Source organism: Calidris pugnax, unplaced genomic scaffold (assembly GCF_001431845.1).
Source record: "Calidris pugnax isolate Ruff unplaced genomic scaffold, ASM143184v1 scaffold211, whole genome shotgun sequence".
Lineage (NCBI taxonomy): Eukaryota > Metazoa > Chordata > Aves > Charadriiformes > Scolopacidae > Calidris > Calidris pugnax.
Window position 1 is genome coordinate 9083156 of NW_015091083.1, and position 14048 is coordinate 9097203.

The 14048-nt window shown below is 37.5% G+C and overlaps 1 protein-coding gene across 7 annotated transcripts in view; it reads left to right on the forward strand.

Annotated features, from left to right (window-relative positions):
* Positions 1-14048, forward strand: part of KLC1 (kinesin light chain 1) — a 48696-nt gene that overhangs the window by 9667 nt on the left and 24981 nt on the right. For 6 of the 7 annotated variants that reach the window (XM_014957525.1, XM_014957529.1, XM_014957528.1 and 3 more), the window contains exon 2: positions 12928-13189. In XM_014957525.1, coding sequence (XP_014813011.1) covers positions 12929-13189 — 261 coding nt within the window. In that variant the 5' untranslated portion in view covers position 12928. Of the gene's footprint in view, positions 1-9960; positions 9993-12927; positions 13190-14048 lie in introns of those variants that run through there. The other variant, XM_014957526.1, reaches the window with a different exon arrangement.

Below are 14048 nucleotides of genomic sequence, written 5' to 3' on the forward strand. Positions count from 1 at the left end.
GTATGTAGAATTAAATTGAATTTATTTTGTCAAATAACTATTGTTGGTCATCTGTTTTGCTCAAAATTAGGAAGCATGAGATTATATCATCTTCTATTCCAAATATGCTTTCCCTCTGTTGTCTGCTTAAATGTACAGATTTTTTATATAGTTTCTCTATGTCAAGTCTTGCTTACAGGGAAAAGCAGTAAAATGTCTTTTGTAGGTAGACTTAAAAGTGATCAGTTTCCTATTTTGGTTCTTTTGTAAATATCTGATGTAAAAACCATTCGTCATATTAAGATTTGTTTCTGGGATTATGTCAGAACTACAGCTGATTTCATTAAATTTTAAAGTGAATAGAGCAAAGGATGTAACCAGTCTAGTCAATAGTACTGCCTTCCTTATCAGTAGGGTTGGGGTGATGGCTAATTATACTGTACATACTATCTGATGTACTCTCGCAAACCATTTAAAAAATGAATGTGGCACTTATTCAGAAGGTCAAGAATTGTCTGACATAAAGCTGAACTTTTCAGTACTACTTAAAAAGTTGTATCTAAAAATCAGTTGTTTTAAAGGACAGTACTTATATTTTATGGAATTACCAGATAACTGTATGTCTTAATTCTTAGTAATTTGCATTACATACAACCACTGATGTTATATTCACAAACATTCTGCTAAAAGTGGGATTCCTTCCCCTCACCTCAGTGTAGAGGGTGGCTGTGTGTAGCTGGATTGGTACAACCAGTGGGCTGGTAATGTGTGAGGATATAGGGGAGGTTACACGTTTGAGATAGGAGGAGGACAGCAACCTCCTAAAACGTTTCTGCTGACAGAATAGTTGTTTATAATCAATGTCTAAGGATATAGTTGAACTCTTCAGTCTCGGTGCTGGTTTATGTAGTTCCACACTCCTGTCGCTTGTTCTGTGCCCTCATTCTGTTAACCCAGTTTGCTGCACGGCAGCATGGTAAAATAGGTGTGTTTTGACTGTGTGTGTCCTGGAGCTTTTCTTTTTCTGTCCTCTCGCCTCTGATCGAAAAATAATCCAGTAAAAGGTGGAGGTGTGTGGTTTGATTTATGATGGACAGGAGTGCTTGTGCTGGCAGGATGGAGGATGTGAATGGGATGTATGGCTGCATGAGGAGCATTACTTATTGTCTCTAACCGTAGCCTTAGTGAGTGAATGCTCTTGTGTTTGCTGAAAGCCAGAACAGATGATTTGATGGACATTTCTGTCTCTAAATTCTGCTGTACATAGAAGGCAATAATGTGTGAAAGATACAAGAAAGCACTGTTGTTTCTATGTACCATTCCCCTGTATGTAGCCTGTTTGTATTCAGCATAATGAATTGGGGGTACTGGTGGATGAAAAGCTGGACATGAGCTGGTCTTCTGCGCTTGCAGGCCAGAAGGACAACCATATCCTGGGCTGCATCAAAAGCAGTGTCACCAGCAAGGCAAGGGAGGTGATTCTGTCCCTCTGCTCTGCTCCAGTGAGACCCCATCTGGAGTACTGCATCCAGCTCTGGAGCCCTCAGCTCAGGAAAGACAGGGACCTGTTGGAGTGGGTCTGGAGGAGGGCTGCAAAAATGATCCAAGGGCTGGTGCACCTCTGCTGTGAGGACAGACTGTCAAGAGTTCAACTTTTTCAACCTGGAGAAGAGAAGGCTCCAGGGAGACCTTATTGCAGCCTTTCAGTACTTAAGGGGGGCTTGTAAGAAAGGTGGAGACAAACTTTTTATTAGAGCCTGTTGTGATAGGACAAAGGTAATGGCTTTAAACTAAGAGGGGGTTGATTTAGACTAGATATAAGGAAGACATTCTTTACACCGAGGGTGGTGAAACACTGGCCCAGGTTGCCTGGCGAGGTGGCAGATGTGCCATCCCTGAAAACATTCCAGATAAGCTTGGACGGGGCTCTGAGCAACCAAGTCTAGTTGAAGATGTCCCTGCTTATTGCAGGGGGGTTGGACTAGTTTACCTTTAAAGGTCCTTTCCAACTGAAATTATTTTATGATGTGATAAAACAGCTCCAAGGGCTTCTGGTCTGGGATGATTCTGAAATACAGGATGCTGGTGCTTGGGTGGGCATTCCTGGGGGCTGGAGAGATCATGGAGAGATGACAGGTAAGATTTTGTTATGGTACTGATGGATGTCTTAGCCAGATGTCCTCCCTTTTCAAGGATTTCTTATTCATCCTGTATCTTTTGAAAAGGCAAGAAACACCACAGGATGACTTTGACTCGGTGTCCCAGTAATTTGCCGTTAGTTAATTACATCTCCTTTTTCCATTGTTCAGGAAAGAGGTAAAGACAGATTAATGATTCAATTACTCTCCTTTTAAGTCTTTCTTACTCAGTTAATATCAATTTCTCTCCCAGTACTTTAAAGTTACAATTATATGCTGCAGTTTGATTTTAGAGCGCACTTTAAATACTGGTGTTAGATACTCATTTACCTTCAGAAAAAATGTCTTCGTTTGGAATTTGTGCAGAGTGCAGGTAGAGAGCAAAGATGCACAGCATAGTTTTGAAAGCAACAGCCAGTGGGTTTTGAATTACAGAGCCTGCTTGTAGTTTGTGTGGCCATTGAATCTTGATTCCCCACACAGTTGTTATGTTAACAACTGGCCTGGCTGATTTAATTATTTTTTTTCTCCACCCCCTCACTCGCCCCCCAGTCTGGCTGCACGTGAAGCGATGCTTGAAAGTGCATGATGTGTTGCTTTTAGAGGCTCTAGTTGTTTCAGGGAGTGACTGTTCTCCTGTCCTCAGGACTGGGGGGCCTTCAAAACAGATTTATCCAAACAAGATGGTTGAAAAACTAGTATTAAAAATGTTCCTTTTTACTTCTTTTACATCTATTTTCCAGTTAGTGTATGCTCTTGTTCTGTGTCAGTCCACCAGAAGAGTGGTGTAGTGCAGCAGGATGGTGGGAACTGTCTACGCTGGTGGTGTTACCACAGCCAGTATTTCAGGAGTTCCAAAGGAGCACCCAGTGCCCCAGCACTAACTAATAGAAATCATGGATGTGAGAAGTCACTGTGAGGGGGCTAAAACTATGGTTCTGTCCTCAGGTGTGAGTGCACAGAATAATGAGGTGACAGTGTCGGATGCTGGGTTAGGGCATGCTGTCCTGCTCCCCAGCTCCTGGCCTGATAGAGTTCAAGACCATCTGAGTAAGCCCCCCCACTTAACAAGGAAATTATTCCCAACCTCACAGCAAAATCAGCTCTCTGCTGCTCTAAGAAACAGGTTATGGAGTACTTAACAAGGAAATTATTCCCAACCTCACAGCAAAATCAGCTCTCTGCTGCTCTAAGAAAGAAACAGTCAGTGATACAAGGTTTTTCTAGGCTATTTCTAAATCGTTTTCTATGAAATGAAATTTGCTAGGTATAAAAAAGTACTAGTGTGATAACTGTTGATTGCCATTGAAAGTGTACATTTTTTATATAATGTTTAACAGGGTAGAATTAATTCCTTCTCAAGAATAGGGGTAGTGCCTGAACTGTTTAATTGTGCAGCTGTCTTTCTGTAGTCATTTTGGAATAATTAGTGCGTTTGGATTTATTTTTTTTAATGGAAGAATAAGCAGAGGGAAGCTACTTTCCCTGAAGCTAGAAGGGAGATTGCACAGTTTGTGCATCTTAATGTGAACTATTAGATAGCTTCAAAACCAGATCTAAGGATTTGTTAAACCTAAAGGCTACCTTGTGCTAAAGCAAGGTTAGTAGATGTTCCTTTTATGTTTGCAGAAGAACTTGCTGGTTTTCTCATTTTGGTTCAAATAACCCTTCTCTTCAATGTCCCCAAGCGTGTAAGAGCAACATAATCTGTACTCACAGTAAACTGTCAGCAAAGCTTCCCACGTAGATCCAATAATGTGTGGCAAGATGTGGCCTTCTCTGCCCTTCCTGCATGCATTTTTAAATGGTTATAGGTATGCCATAAAAAGTAGATTTGGTTAAGATTATAGGTCTGATGTTACTAAGTGGAAGCTGATGGGGTTTTTAATGTATTATGGAAGGCTGATTTGATGGGAACATTCCTGTGCTTTTATCTTAACTCTAAATAGCACTTAGCATCCATTTATGTTATCTATTTACCTTACTTTGATTCGTCAATAAAGCAGTCCAAAAATAACAACGCAAAATGAAAGAACTAGAGTCAAGCTCAAAAAATATTTTGTCTACATTATTGACAGCTTGAAATTGCAAGACAAGTAACTTTGAAAACACTTTGATATTACTGTATCTCTCTATTTCAGTCCCAAAGAGACACTCTACCAGCTAGAATCAGTCTGTTTAAAAATGTCTTATCAAGACTGAAGATTCACTGAAGACATAGTTGCCCAAGTTAGCAAGTCCACAAAGAGCCAAGTGCCATTTTCCACACAGAAATAAGCATAGATCCTTGGAATACTGGGGGTGAAAACTGTGAAATTTGGTAATGATGATGGATTTTTAACTCAAACTGTCTTGACAGTATTTCTTTGAAAATCCAGTCAAAATTTCCTTTCAATCCATTTGAAGTAGGTGATTTATGAAGCGTGTCTTTGTAACCACAGAATACTAACTGCAGTACAATTTTTTCGAATACTTAACCTTGATTTTTCCGGATGTGTCTTTGATTCTTGTGACAAGCATTTCTCATAACTAAGGGTAAACACGATGACTTTTTAATTGACTCAACTTGTGCCTTGTAATGCATTTTAAGTATGTTTATTCTGGCTTTATGTAACTACATGGTCATAAGCACAAGGCAAATCCTGTGCGGCCCAGACTGGTATGCTGTGTCAGTGCTGTAGTGAACAGGCAAATGCTCTGCTTTCTTGAGGTCTGATGGTGGTTGCTTGGAAGGATTTGTTGGTGCTCACAAGAAACTAAGGAAGTGCCAGCTTTGACGAACGTCAACAGACGCTATTTGCTGTTGACACAGCAGAAGTACAAAAAAGGGCAACTCCCTTGCTCCAAGGGGTAGGACACTTTGCAATTTACAGTCTGTCTACAGAAATTGCATGGATGTAACTATAATTAACAAATTGGCATTAGAGCTCTTTACCCAAGAGTACCAGAGTGGAAGAGGTTTGTGTTCAGTTTTATTATTTGGGAAAAGAATGGGGTTTTGATCTTCCTACAGGTCGGAGGATATTTAATAAGTATGTTGTTTCAGATTTAGAGTAAGGAAGGTTCGTACCACCAACCTGTAGCAGATCACAGCCTCAATTAGCAGTTAATAACCACGTACCTTCTTCAAAGTGGTGTAGTTCCTCTAGACTCCTGACTGGGTCTGCTAAACCACCTTAGGCGCCTGCCTGTCAGATTTCTCTTGCACTTGCTTCAGCTTTGACAAGGCGTAATCTCTGATGTGATAACAAATGCATAGAAGGCTCTTGTTTCCATCCAGCTTAATTTGAAACCTGAGATGTTAGAAGGCTTGGGAATGTATACAGAGAATAAATTTTTCTTTTACAAGCTTATGATACATGTGGACTGATTGTAGGATCCAAACAGTTGCGACTTTTCAGAGGAAGAATAATCCACTATGATTTTAGGATATGTCACTATTCTGTGTTTTAATCACTATCTATTTTTAGTACTTCTGAAAGATAGAATGTAGTGGGTGAGGTATGCCAGAAAGAGGATACTTTCCCTTCATTTTCTTACACAAATAATGGGGGTGGGCATAGTAATTGTGTAGGGGGGTAACCGTATCGTCTGATGGTCTCTGTCTGCTGCAGTATCTGAGCAGGAAGAGAAGGTGGGATTTGGCCACAGTCTGCAGCATTATGGAATTCCAGCTACAGTTGAATCTAAAAGAGCTTTTGGAAATAGATTGGCAGGTCATCTGGATTGTCAGTGGTTAAAAGGATACAGATTTGACCATATCATGATAATTGAAATGCTAGCTAGTAGCTGGTGTTTATTCAGCAGAGTACTGTCAAGGGATTCACACCATAATAACCTTTTCGTTAAGAGGAAGAATAATCTCTGTAGTTACAGGATGCTTTTATGCCACTGAATACTTTTATACTGTGTAAGGGGTTTTTACAGAATTAACTGTTTGAGCAGGAAGTCATAATTTTAATGTAAGTACTTTACTTGCTACAAAAGAAGGAAGGCTGAAGGCTGAAATTACTCTGAAGGGTTCTTTGGCAGTTATCCTTGAAATGTTCAAAAGCATCTATTTCAAAATAGTGTTAAGACTGCTAGTTAGAACAATGCAGATATGATTGCTAAGAAATAGTATGTGCTTCGTTAGTGTTGATGTAGCAAGCTATAGAAATCTAAATAAAAGGACTCCACAGCAGTGCAAATCTTCATAGCTTGTGCTGACATCACCCTTGCTGCAGGTTTTATAGGAGCTATTTTTGCTATAATCTCTTTTATTAGAAAATATAACTTGCTGGCCTGCTTTTTCTCTGTAATAATTTTTCTAATCTTCCAAAGAATCCAAAGATTCCCCCTGAAAGGTATGATATTTTATTTTTTTTAATATCAAGTTGGACATGAAAAGATTCCAAGATTTGTCAAGGCAAATGCGTGGTGGCTGTGTTCTTCAGCTAAAAAAGTACATAATCCTCTTCACTTAAATGTAGTTTAATGCAGTGGATGGCCTTATTGACAGCCGTTGGTATTTCCTAGAGCCTGACACGGTGTTTTCTGGAGGTGGGTGCTGTTGTGATGAAGAGGTGGAACATGATGCTGTACAGCCTCTTCCCATGGATATGGTGTGGAGAGTAGGCTGCACCTGGCAGTCTTGATAGAAGAAGCAACAGCCATCTTAGTCCAATGGAAATCTCTGCCACTATTCATTTTTTTTGTGTGTGTGTGTTTTACACTCTTTAATCAAGCTTTCCTATGCTTTCTGTGCATTTCTTCATAAATTTGTGGGTTTACCTTTATAAATGGTAAAGACCTTCACAAAGTCTCGAGTGCTTGGCCAGGTTGCTTACCAACACCAATGTGTTGGGATGTTAAGGTTGTAGGTCGAATTACAAACATGATTCAGAGTTTTCCTTACGATACGTGCCCTTGCCATTAAATGATTACAAATGTCCTTTTTATAGTATTTACCTTGCATACCTTCATTTTAAACCAAGTGGTAGGGCAGGCTTGTGCATTCAGGGTTAGTTCTGAGTTGAAGGCTGGCAGAAGGAGGACAGTAAGGTTGTTTAAATTCAGGTGCTTACTAGCTGGAAGTTGATAGAAAAAAATGAGTCCAAGGGTTTATTCTTTTTTGAAACACACTGTATATTCTAAAGGACTTCTCATAGCTTTGGCTGCTGGTCATGTGCAACTCCATCTTCTTACCTGCTCCTGGTCAGTGATTTACAGCCTCCAGTATGTGCCACTAATTGTTCTCACCGAGTTATTTTTGAAGTAACTTGTGTGCATGTGTGCTAAATTGTGAAGACGCTTTCTGAGATCATAAATTTGGAAGCCCCAGGCAGTACAGAAGTGCGGCAGTGTTCTCCTTATAGAACTGGGTCAGCGAGCGCACCTTGAGTCTGACCTCCAACGGGACACTGTCTGCAGGTGCAGCTCAACATTTTCTATTCTGTAAAGGCTCATACATGGATTTAAATCTAGTATGATGAAAAGAGCGATAGATAGCATTGGCAGTTCATCTGCAGTCCTGAATATGTCAAAGAAGGAGAAAAAGCTGCTCTCTCTCTTTCGTGGTGTCAAAGATTAATGTATCGGAATAGAATTCCTGAGCATAAAGGATCATTTTAATTAAAAGGAGGGCAAGTCAAACAAAAAGAGAGAGATTATAAATTTCTTTATGTACGGGAATATGACTTAAAATAGCAGACGTAGCCTCACAAAGAATGAAAGAGAAATTAACATCTTAGATTAAAAAAACCTATATGTAACCGTTTGAAATCAGACTTAGAGATTTCTGACTGTAAACTGTAAGAGCAATACATTCAAACTAGGGTGTTTCTTATCCGAGTCCTCTTCCGGATACCTTTCTAAGTGTAGGAAAGACATCTGTGGGTGATTCATCCTCGCCATTTCTGACTGGCGTGTGTCCGTGAGCTGCCTCGTTAGGAAGGGGTGCAGTTAATGTAGGGTTTGCCGTACCGCTCGTGTCCCTTGGCAGGCTGGTTTTCATCTCCTGCCTTTGGTGATTTTCCTTTTTTGTGCTTGGGAGGCTTGTGATCTTTTGAGGACTGTTTGAGAAGGCAGTTTTCCACATTATGAAGATTAGCGGTTAAAGCAGCTCGTAGCATTTCAAGATGGTGCGTTCTGTGATGTAATGAGATGTGTTCTTGGTCTGAGCAGGGAATTAATGACTTGTAATTTGCAGCTAATACAAAATGAAACAAGCAGACGCCAGATGTAGGACGCTGAGCCTTGCCATTTAATTAAGGAGGAAGTAAAAGTGAAACTAGGGTTAAAAGCCCTGAATAGACTGATTATTGTTACAAAACAGCAAACTGATGGGTACATATTAGAGATAAAAAGAGCCCAGATCACTATATACTATATCTGTGTGGAGTTTGCAGTGCTTGTAGATGACAGGGCCTGAAGGTATGGCTTGGGCCAGTCTTGTAATAGCTTTTACTGTTAGGAAGTTTATTGACTTTTTCTTTTATGCAGCCACTTTATTCTGTAACTTTCAGCTATCCTGCCTGCTATCTGTATATTCAGAGAAAAAAGTTAAACTTTGATTTGTCACAGCAGTTTATGGTCTTTTTTTTTTTTTAAAAATTGTTTTTTAAAACAATAATGATTGGACCTTATGGTCTTTTTTTTTTTTTTTTAAATTGTTTTTTAAAACAATAATGATTGGACACGAGACACATTTAAAATTATCTTTCAAGCTTCTAAGCTTCTACTAGTTAAAAACTGACTATTAAATAATTAAAATATCAACACAGAGAAAGGGAGTTCTTAGAACATTAATAAGGAAGTGAAAATCAACTAGAAAATAGGAACTGTTTTATTTATTTATTTGTCTTTTGGACCCAGGAAAAAAAATCATACAGATTTCTTAGAAAAATGTTCTCCCTTGACAAGTTTTCCTATGCAAAGAGGGAGTCATACAGTTATGTTTTATGGTTCAAGAATTCTTTGAGGTGATCTGCAGGGAAATGACATTTTTAAAAAAGTAGCTGAGTAGGAGAAGCTATTTATGTTCATGAGATCCTTAAATATGAGTTGAAGAGCTTCAGTAGCTGATTCTGGTGTGTCTATGTCTATGCACAAATTGTGATGTCAGCATTACTAGTGTAATTGGTTTGAAAGTTTTATGGATAACAAAATACTTAAACTGATTAAAGATACAGCCACTTAAGTCGTTTGTATATGATGAGATTATCCCAGCAGTTAAATAATGACTGAAAGACAGTAGATTTCGCTCTGTTTTCTTTATGCTTTCTTTGGTTCAGATTCGTGCCATTCTTAGTCTGTTTCTTTGACTGGAGTTTGTGTTATAAAATTCTGCAAAAACCTCTTTAGTAGGTATCATTGTAGGGCATTGTAAGCTTATCTGTCCAAGTTCATTAATATTTGTGTGTTTGAAGATATTTGCTTGATTTTTAAATGATTTTATTTTAAATGTTGGAAAGTGTTAAGTGACTTTTGTACTTTAGCATAGTCTATGTTGTAGTAAATAAACCAGAAAGGTAATACTCAAGACTTACACAGGCACATACTTAATATGATACGTAAATTGCTTAAGCCAGCTGGCTCGGCTGTAACTCTGGCTGCGTTGCATGTTTTATTCCCTCATCCAATATTCTGTTTTCCCAATAAACCTTTGTGCATCTTAATTTCTTGTTTTCAGTTTTACACTGAATTAAAAATCAGTATTTGAATCTAGAATTCCTGTCCTATAACAGCTAAAATTTGCAGTGCAGTGGACTGCATACAGGATAAAACTGACAGGAGCTTAAGAAGCCTTTGACTATGCCCCCTTTTTTTTCCTGTAGGGAAAAAATAGAGGAAGAAAGAATTAACGTTTTTGAAAAGTCACAATAGAAAGGCATGGTAGGTTTTGTCTCTTTTCCTCTGTATACATGCATGTCTACATCCTGTGTACTAACTTAATTTCTTGGCTTCCTGAATGGGCTTTGCTGCCTCAGGATATACAAAACTTAATTGTATGATTGTGAATTCAAATATGGTCTTGTTTGATGAATAGGTAATGCCCTTATGTAAAATATATTTTTTTAAAAAATCATAGAAATAGCACCATCCCTTCACACTGCTCATAAAAGACATTATTTATTAATCTCACTCCTACAAAGAATCAGATCTGATAGCATGATAAATTACGTTTGGTATCTCCCCTTTTACTAAATAACCCTCCCAAGCACAATCTATAAAACTCTGAAATATATTCTATAGTGTTTTACACAAAGCTCATTTAAACAGAGTCCCTGTGAAGCCTATGCAGAAAGATTAATTCCTTCCCTGTCAGTGGGGGAGATTAGAATTTTCACTAGAGGAGACTTGAGAATCCCTCTCCCTGGCTCTGTGGACCTTCATATCAATCTGTGTATTTCTGTAGCTTTTGACTTGAGTCCAGCTCCAGTAGAGTTGCTTTGTGGCAACTCTAGCTCTGTGGCAGTGAAAGCTTATACCTACCTTTGGTTTAGAATGAGGTGATTTAAAAATCCAGCACCCCAAATTAAGACAAGAAGCATGTATTTGTAGAACAGGTCTGCTGTTGTGATGTATGTTGTTAAGTATGGTTTTGTCCCTTTGGGTTTAAACCTGCTTTTCCTTTCTTCAAAAGCTTCTGTGCTGGTTTAGCCTTCATTGTATTCAGCCAGAGCTGTGTACCTTGTTCTGTTTATGATCTGATAACCTTTTTTTTCTATATAGGAACAAATTATTTCCACTTCACACCTTAAATGTAATTGCACTCACAAATTTGTCTTTTGGCTAGATTTCATAGGAGATTGGTACTTCACAGGCTTCTTTATTCTTTTTGCATGAAGGCATATTCAGTCATATTTCCCAGAACTTCTCTAATACAAAATGGAAGTCCCTGTTCCTTAGATGTCCTCTGCTGTTTTTATTTTCTTATGATCAAAGGTTTAGTTCTTTGTATTCAGACGGAGACTAATTGAAGGTGCGAAAGCATGCCGACAATAATTAGGGTTGAGCTGCATGCTGAGTTAGCATAATGCATAACAATTTCATATAAGACTGTGTATGTTAGAAGCGTTTAGTTATAAATTTGGCTTACATTAAATTGCAGCTCATTTTTATACACAATATTAGAGAGTGTGTGCAGTAAAATGTCATTTAAGCATCCTGGGTAGTGGTTCTCAGGTTATAAATAAGAAATGTGTAAGTATTGTTTTGCTCATCAGGTTTTGGTGAGTTGATTTCTGATGCCATACTGGATTAGATGTTTTATACAGATGTATGCACTGTGTATTACATATATTTGTGAATATGATGTTCCTGTATTAAACTGTGGTAAAACCAAATTCAGTGTTTCCCAAAATTTTCTGTGTTTTCAGATGCCACATTATTATAAAATGAAGCAGTGTACTGTACAGCCTTTTGTGACAAATAGCTATGCCTGTTAAGTATTGTGTTGCAGGAGATCATAACAGAAAGGGTGATTTGAGTGTATATATACAGAAGGAGCAACCTCCTTTTTTTTTTTCTTTTTCCTTTAATATAAGAGCACATTCTTTGGCTGTTGTCATAAACTGATGCTTATATGCATGTTCCTTATAGCCCTTATTCTAGATTTAAGTGGTTGTAATTTTTTTTTTTTTTTGCTTTCTTCTAGAACTAGACTTGTTTCTCTACAAAGTTTTAATACAGTTTAATTCATTTTTATTAATTTTAAATGTTAAATTATCAAAGCTTCCCCAAGTGTCTTCATATAGATGTGATAATTTATTGCTTTTGAAAAACGATTCCTACTTCATAATAAATGTATACTTCCTGATACACTCAAAGATATTTATATCTTAAGTATAAAGGAGCAATTCCTCAATTCTTTTCTTTTCATTATCGAACATTTTTCTGGTGACATGGAAAAAGGATGAAGTGATTTCTCTGTGTTCTATTTGTATTTTTACATTGTTACACTTGTTTGTCACTTCAATTACAGCATATATAAAGTTACCTGAGTTTCTAAACTTCTTTGGGTCTTCATTTGCGTTTGTTAGAGGTGTTCATAAACACTCAGAATTTCTAGCCTTAGTGTAGCAGGGGAGGTACTGACAAAATAGCACAGGGAAATGTTTCTTGAAGGGTTGTGTTATACAAACTGTTTTTTCCAGCTTGAGACAGCTGTTGCAACTTCATCAAAACAGCTGCATGTAGACCTGTAGACAATTGAATGTCTGTATGTAACTGTAGAACTACAATAACAAATGTAAAATAATCTTAGGGGGCAGTTGTTACTTTCAAAGTCTGTAGTGATAATAGCTTTTGTAGCCCTTGGAGGAAAACGACAGTTCCTTCTTACTGGAAATGGTCTATTTTTCTCATAATTGACTGACTGATCAACCCTTTCAGAAGATTGGATGGTATTTCTTCTCCTCAAGCTCTAGGTTGTCAATATTTGTAAAGATAGTTGTAGATCAGTAGTGTTTGCAAATAACTATGTTAGTATATCTTTTATACACTAGCGTCTCTATTTGCTTTTGTACATTCTGGAGATGCAGCCTGATTTTTCAGTGCTCGTTAGAAATTCTTCTGCCATATTGTAATACAGATTTTATTTTCAGTTGTTGTTTGGCTTATGAATTAGTGCTAATACTAACTCTGGAAACAGAAGCTGGAAAACTTGAAACACTGTGAAAGTTGTGCAAAAATATCATTACATTCTGAACATACATTTCAAAATCGTATGTTTTAATGACTTCTTAAAGGAAAACTTTATTCAGTTGTAGAGAGTTGCTTATTTTATTTTTACTTCTGGGTTAACTAGTGTACTCTTCTTTTTCAGAATGTATGAAAACATGTCCACAATGGTGTATTTAAAGGAAGAGAAGTTGGAGAAGCTCACTCAAGATGAAATCATTGCCAAAACTAAGCAAGTGATTAATGGACTAGAGGCACTGAAGAATGAACACAATTCCATTTTACAGAGCTTACTTGAAACACTGAAATGTTTGAAGAAAGATGATGAAACTAATCTGGTTGAAGAAAAATCAAACATGATTCGAAAGTCACTGGAAATGCTGGAGCTTGGCCTTAGTGAAGCACAGGTAAAATTGTGGTAGAAATAAAGCCTTTCAGACCTTGAATGAATTTTTGGTGTAAAAGAAATAAATGAAAGATCATTTTTTGACCTCTAATTGGAAATTTCGAAGTAAATAGAGATCAGTTTTGAAGGACTTATATTTGCCTTACTGAATATTCCATGAAATAGAAACTGACTTTGCTGAAGAAGTAATCAAACTTTTCTTTCAGTTAATTCTAGAGAGTAAGATTACAAAGGATTTTAATTTCCATTCCAGAATGTTGAGTATGTTGACCCTATTATCATAACTTTCCTAAATACACTTTCTGATGTTACAAGTGTCACTGTTTGAATAGGCCAAGTAATTTAAATCGTTAATGATTTTGAATATGTAAATAGGTAGGTGCTGAAGTCTGGAGATTTGGACTGGTGTTAGGAAATTATACCTGGAGTTTTACTTTACCTTTGCAGGAAAAAAGTAGTTTCTAAAGGCTTGGTGTATGTTTTTGAAACCTGAAATATCAGCTAAGTACGCTGTTTCATGTTAAATATTTAGTTTAAAAAACACTTCAAAGTAACTTTGTTTTAAAGAAACATGAAATTGAGGTGATGAAATACTAATAACATGGGCATGTCAAACTCATCTAAAAGAAGATTTTTGTCACTACCAGTTGTCCATTCTTACAAGGTGTGCGTCCTGGGATTGCTATCAGCTGTTCTACGTGTATCAGTGGGAAGTAACATGAACAGTGAAGGGAGAGTATCTTCAGTATGTGGTGGCTGTCTTGCACTTAACAAGCTCCTTTTTCATTTAACTTTGCTTAGGGGAAAAAAAAGAAAAGCCGAGTAGATTGCTTTTATGGCAGTTCTGTTTCTTGTCCTTA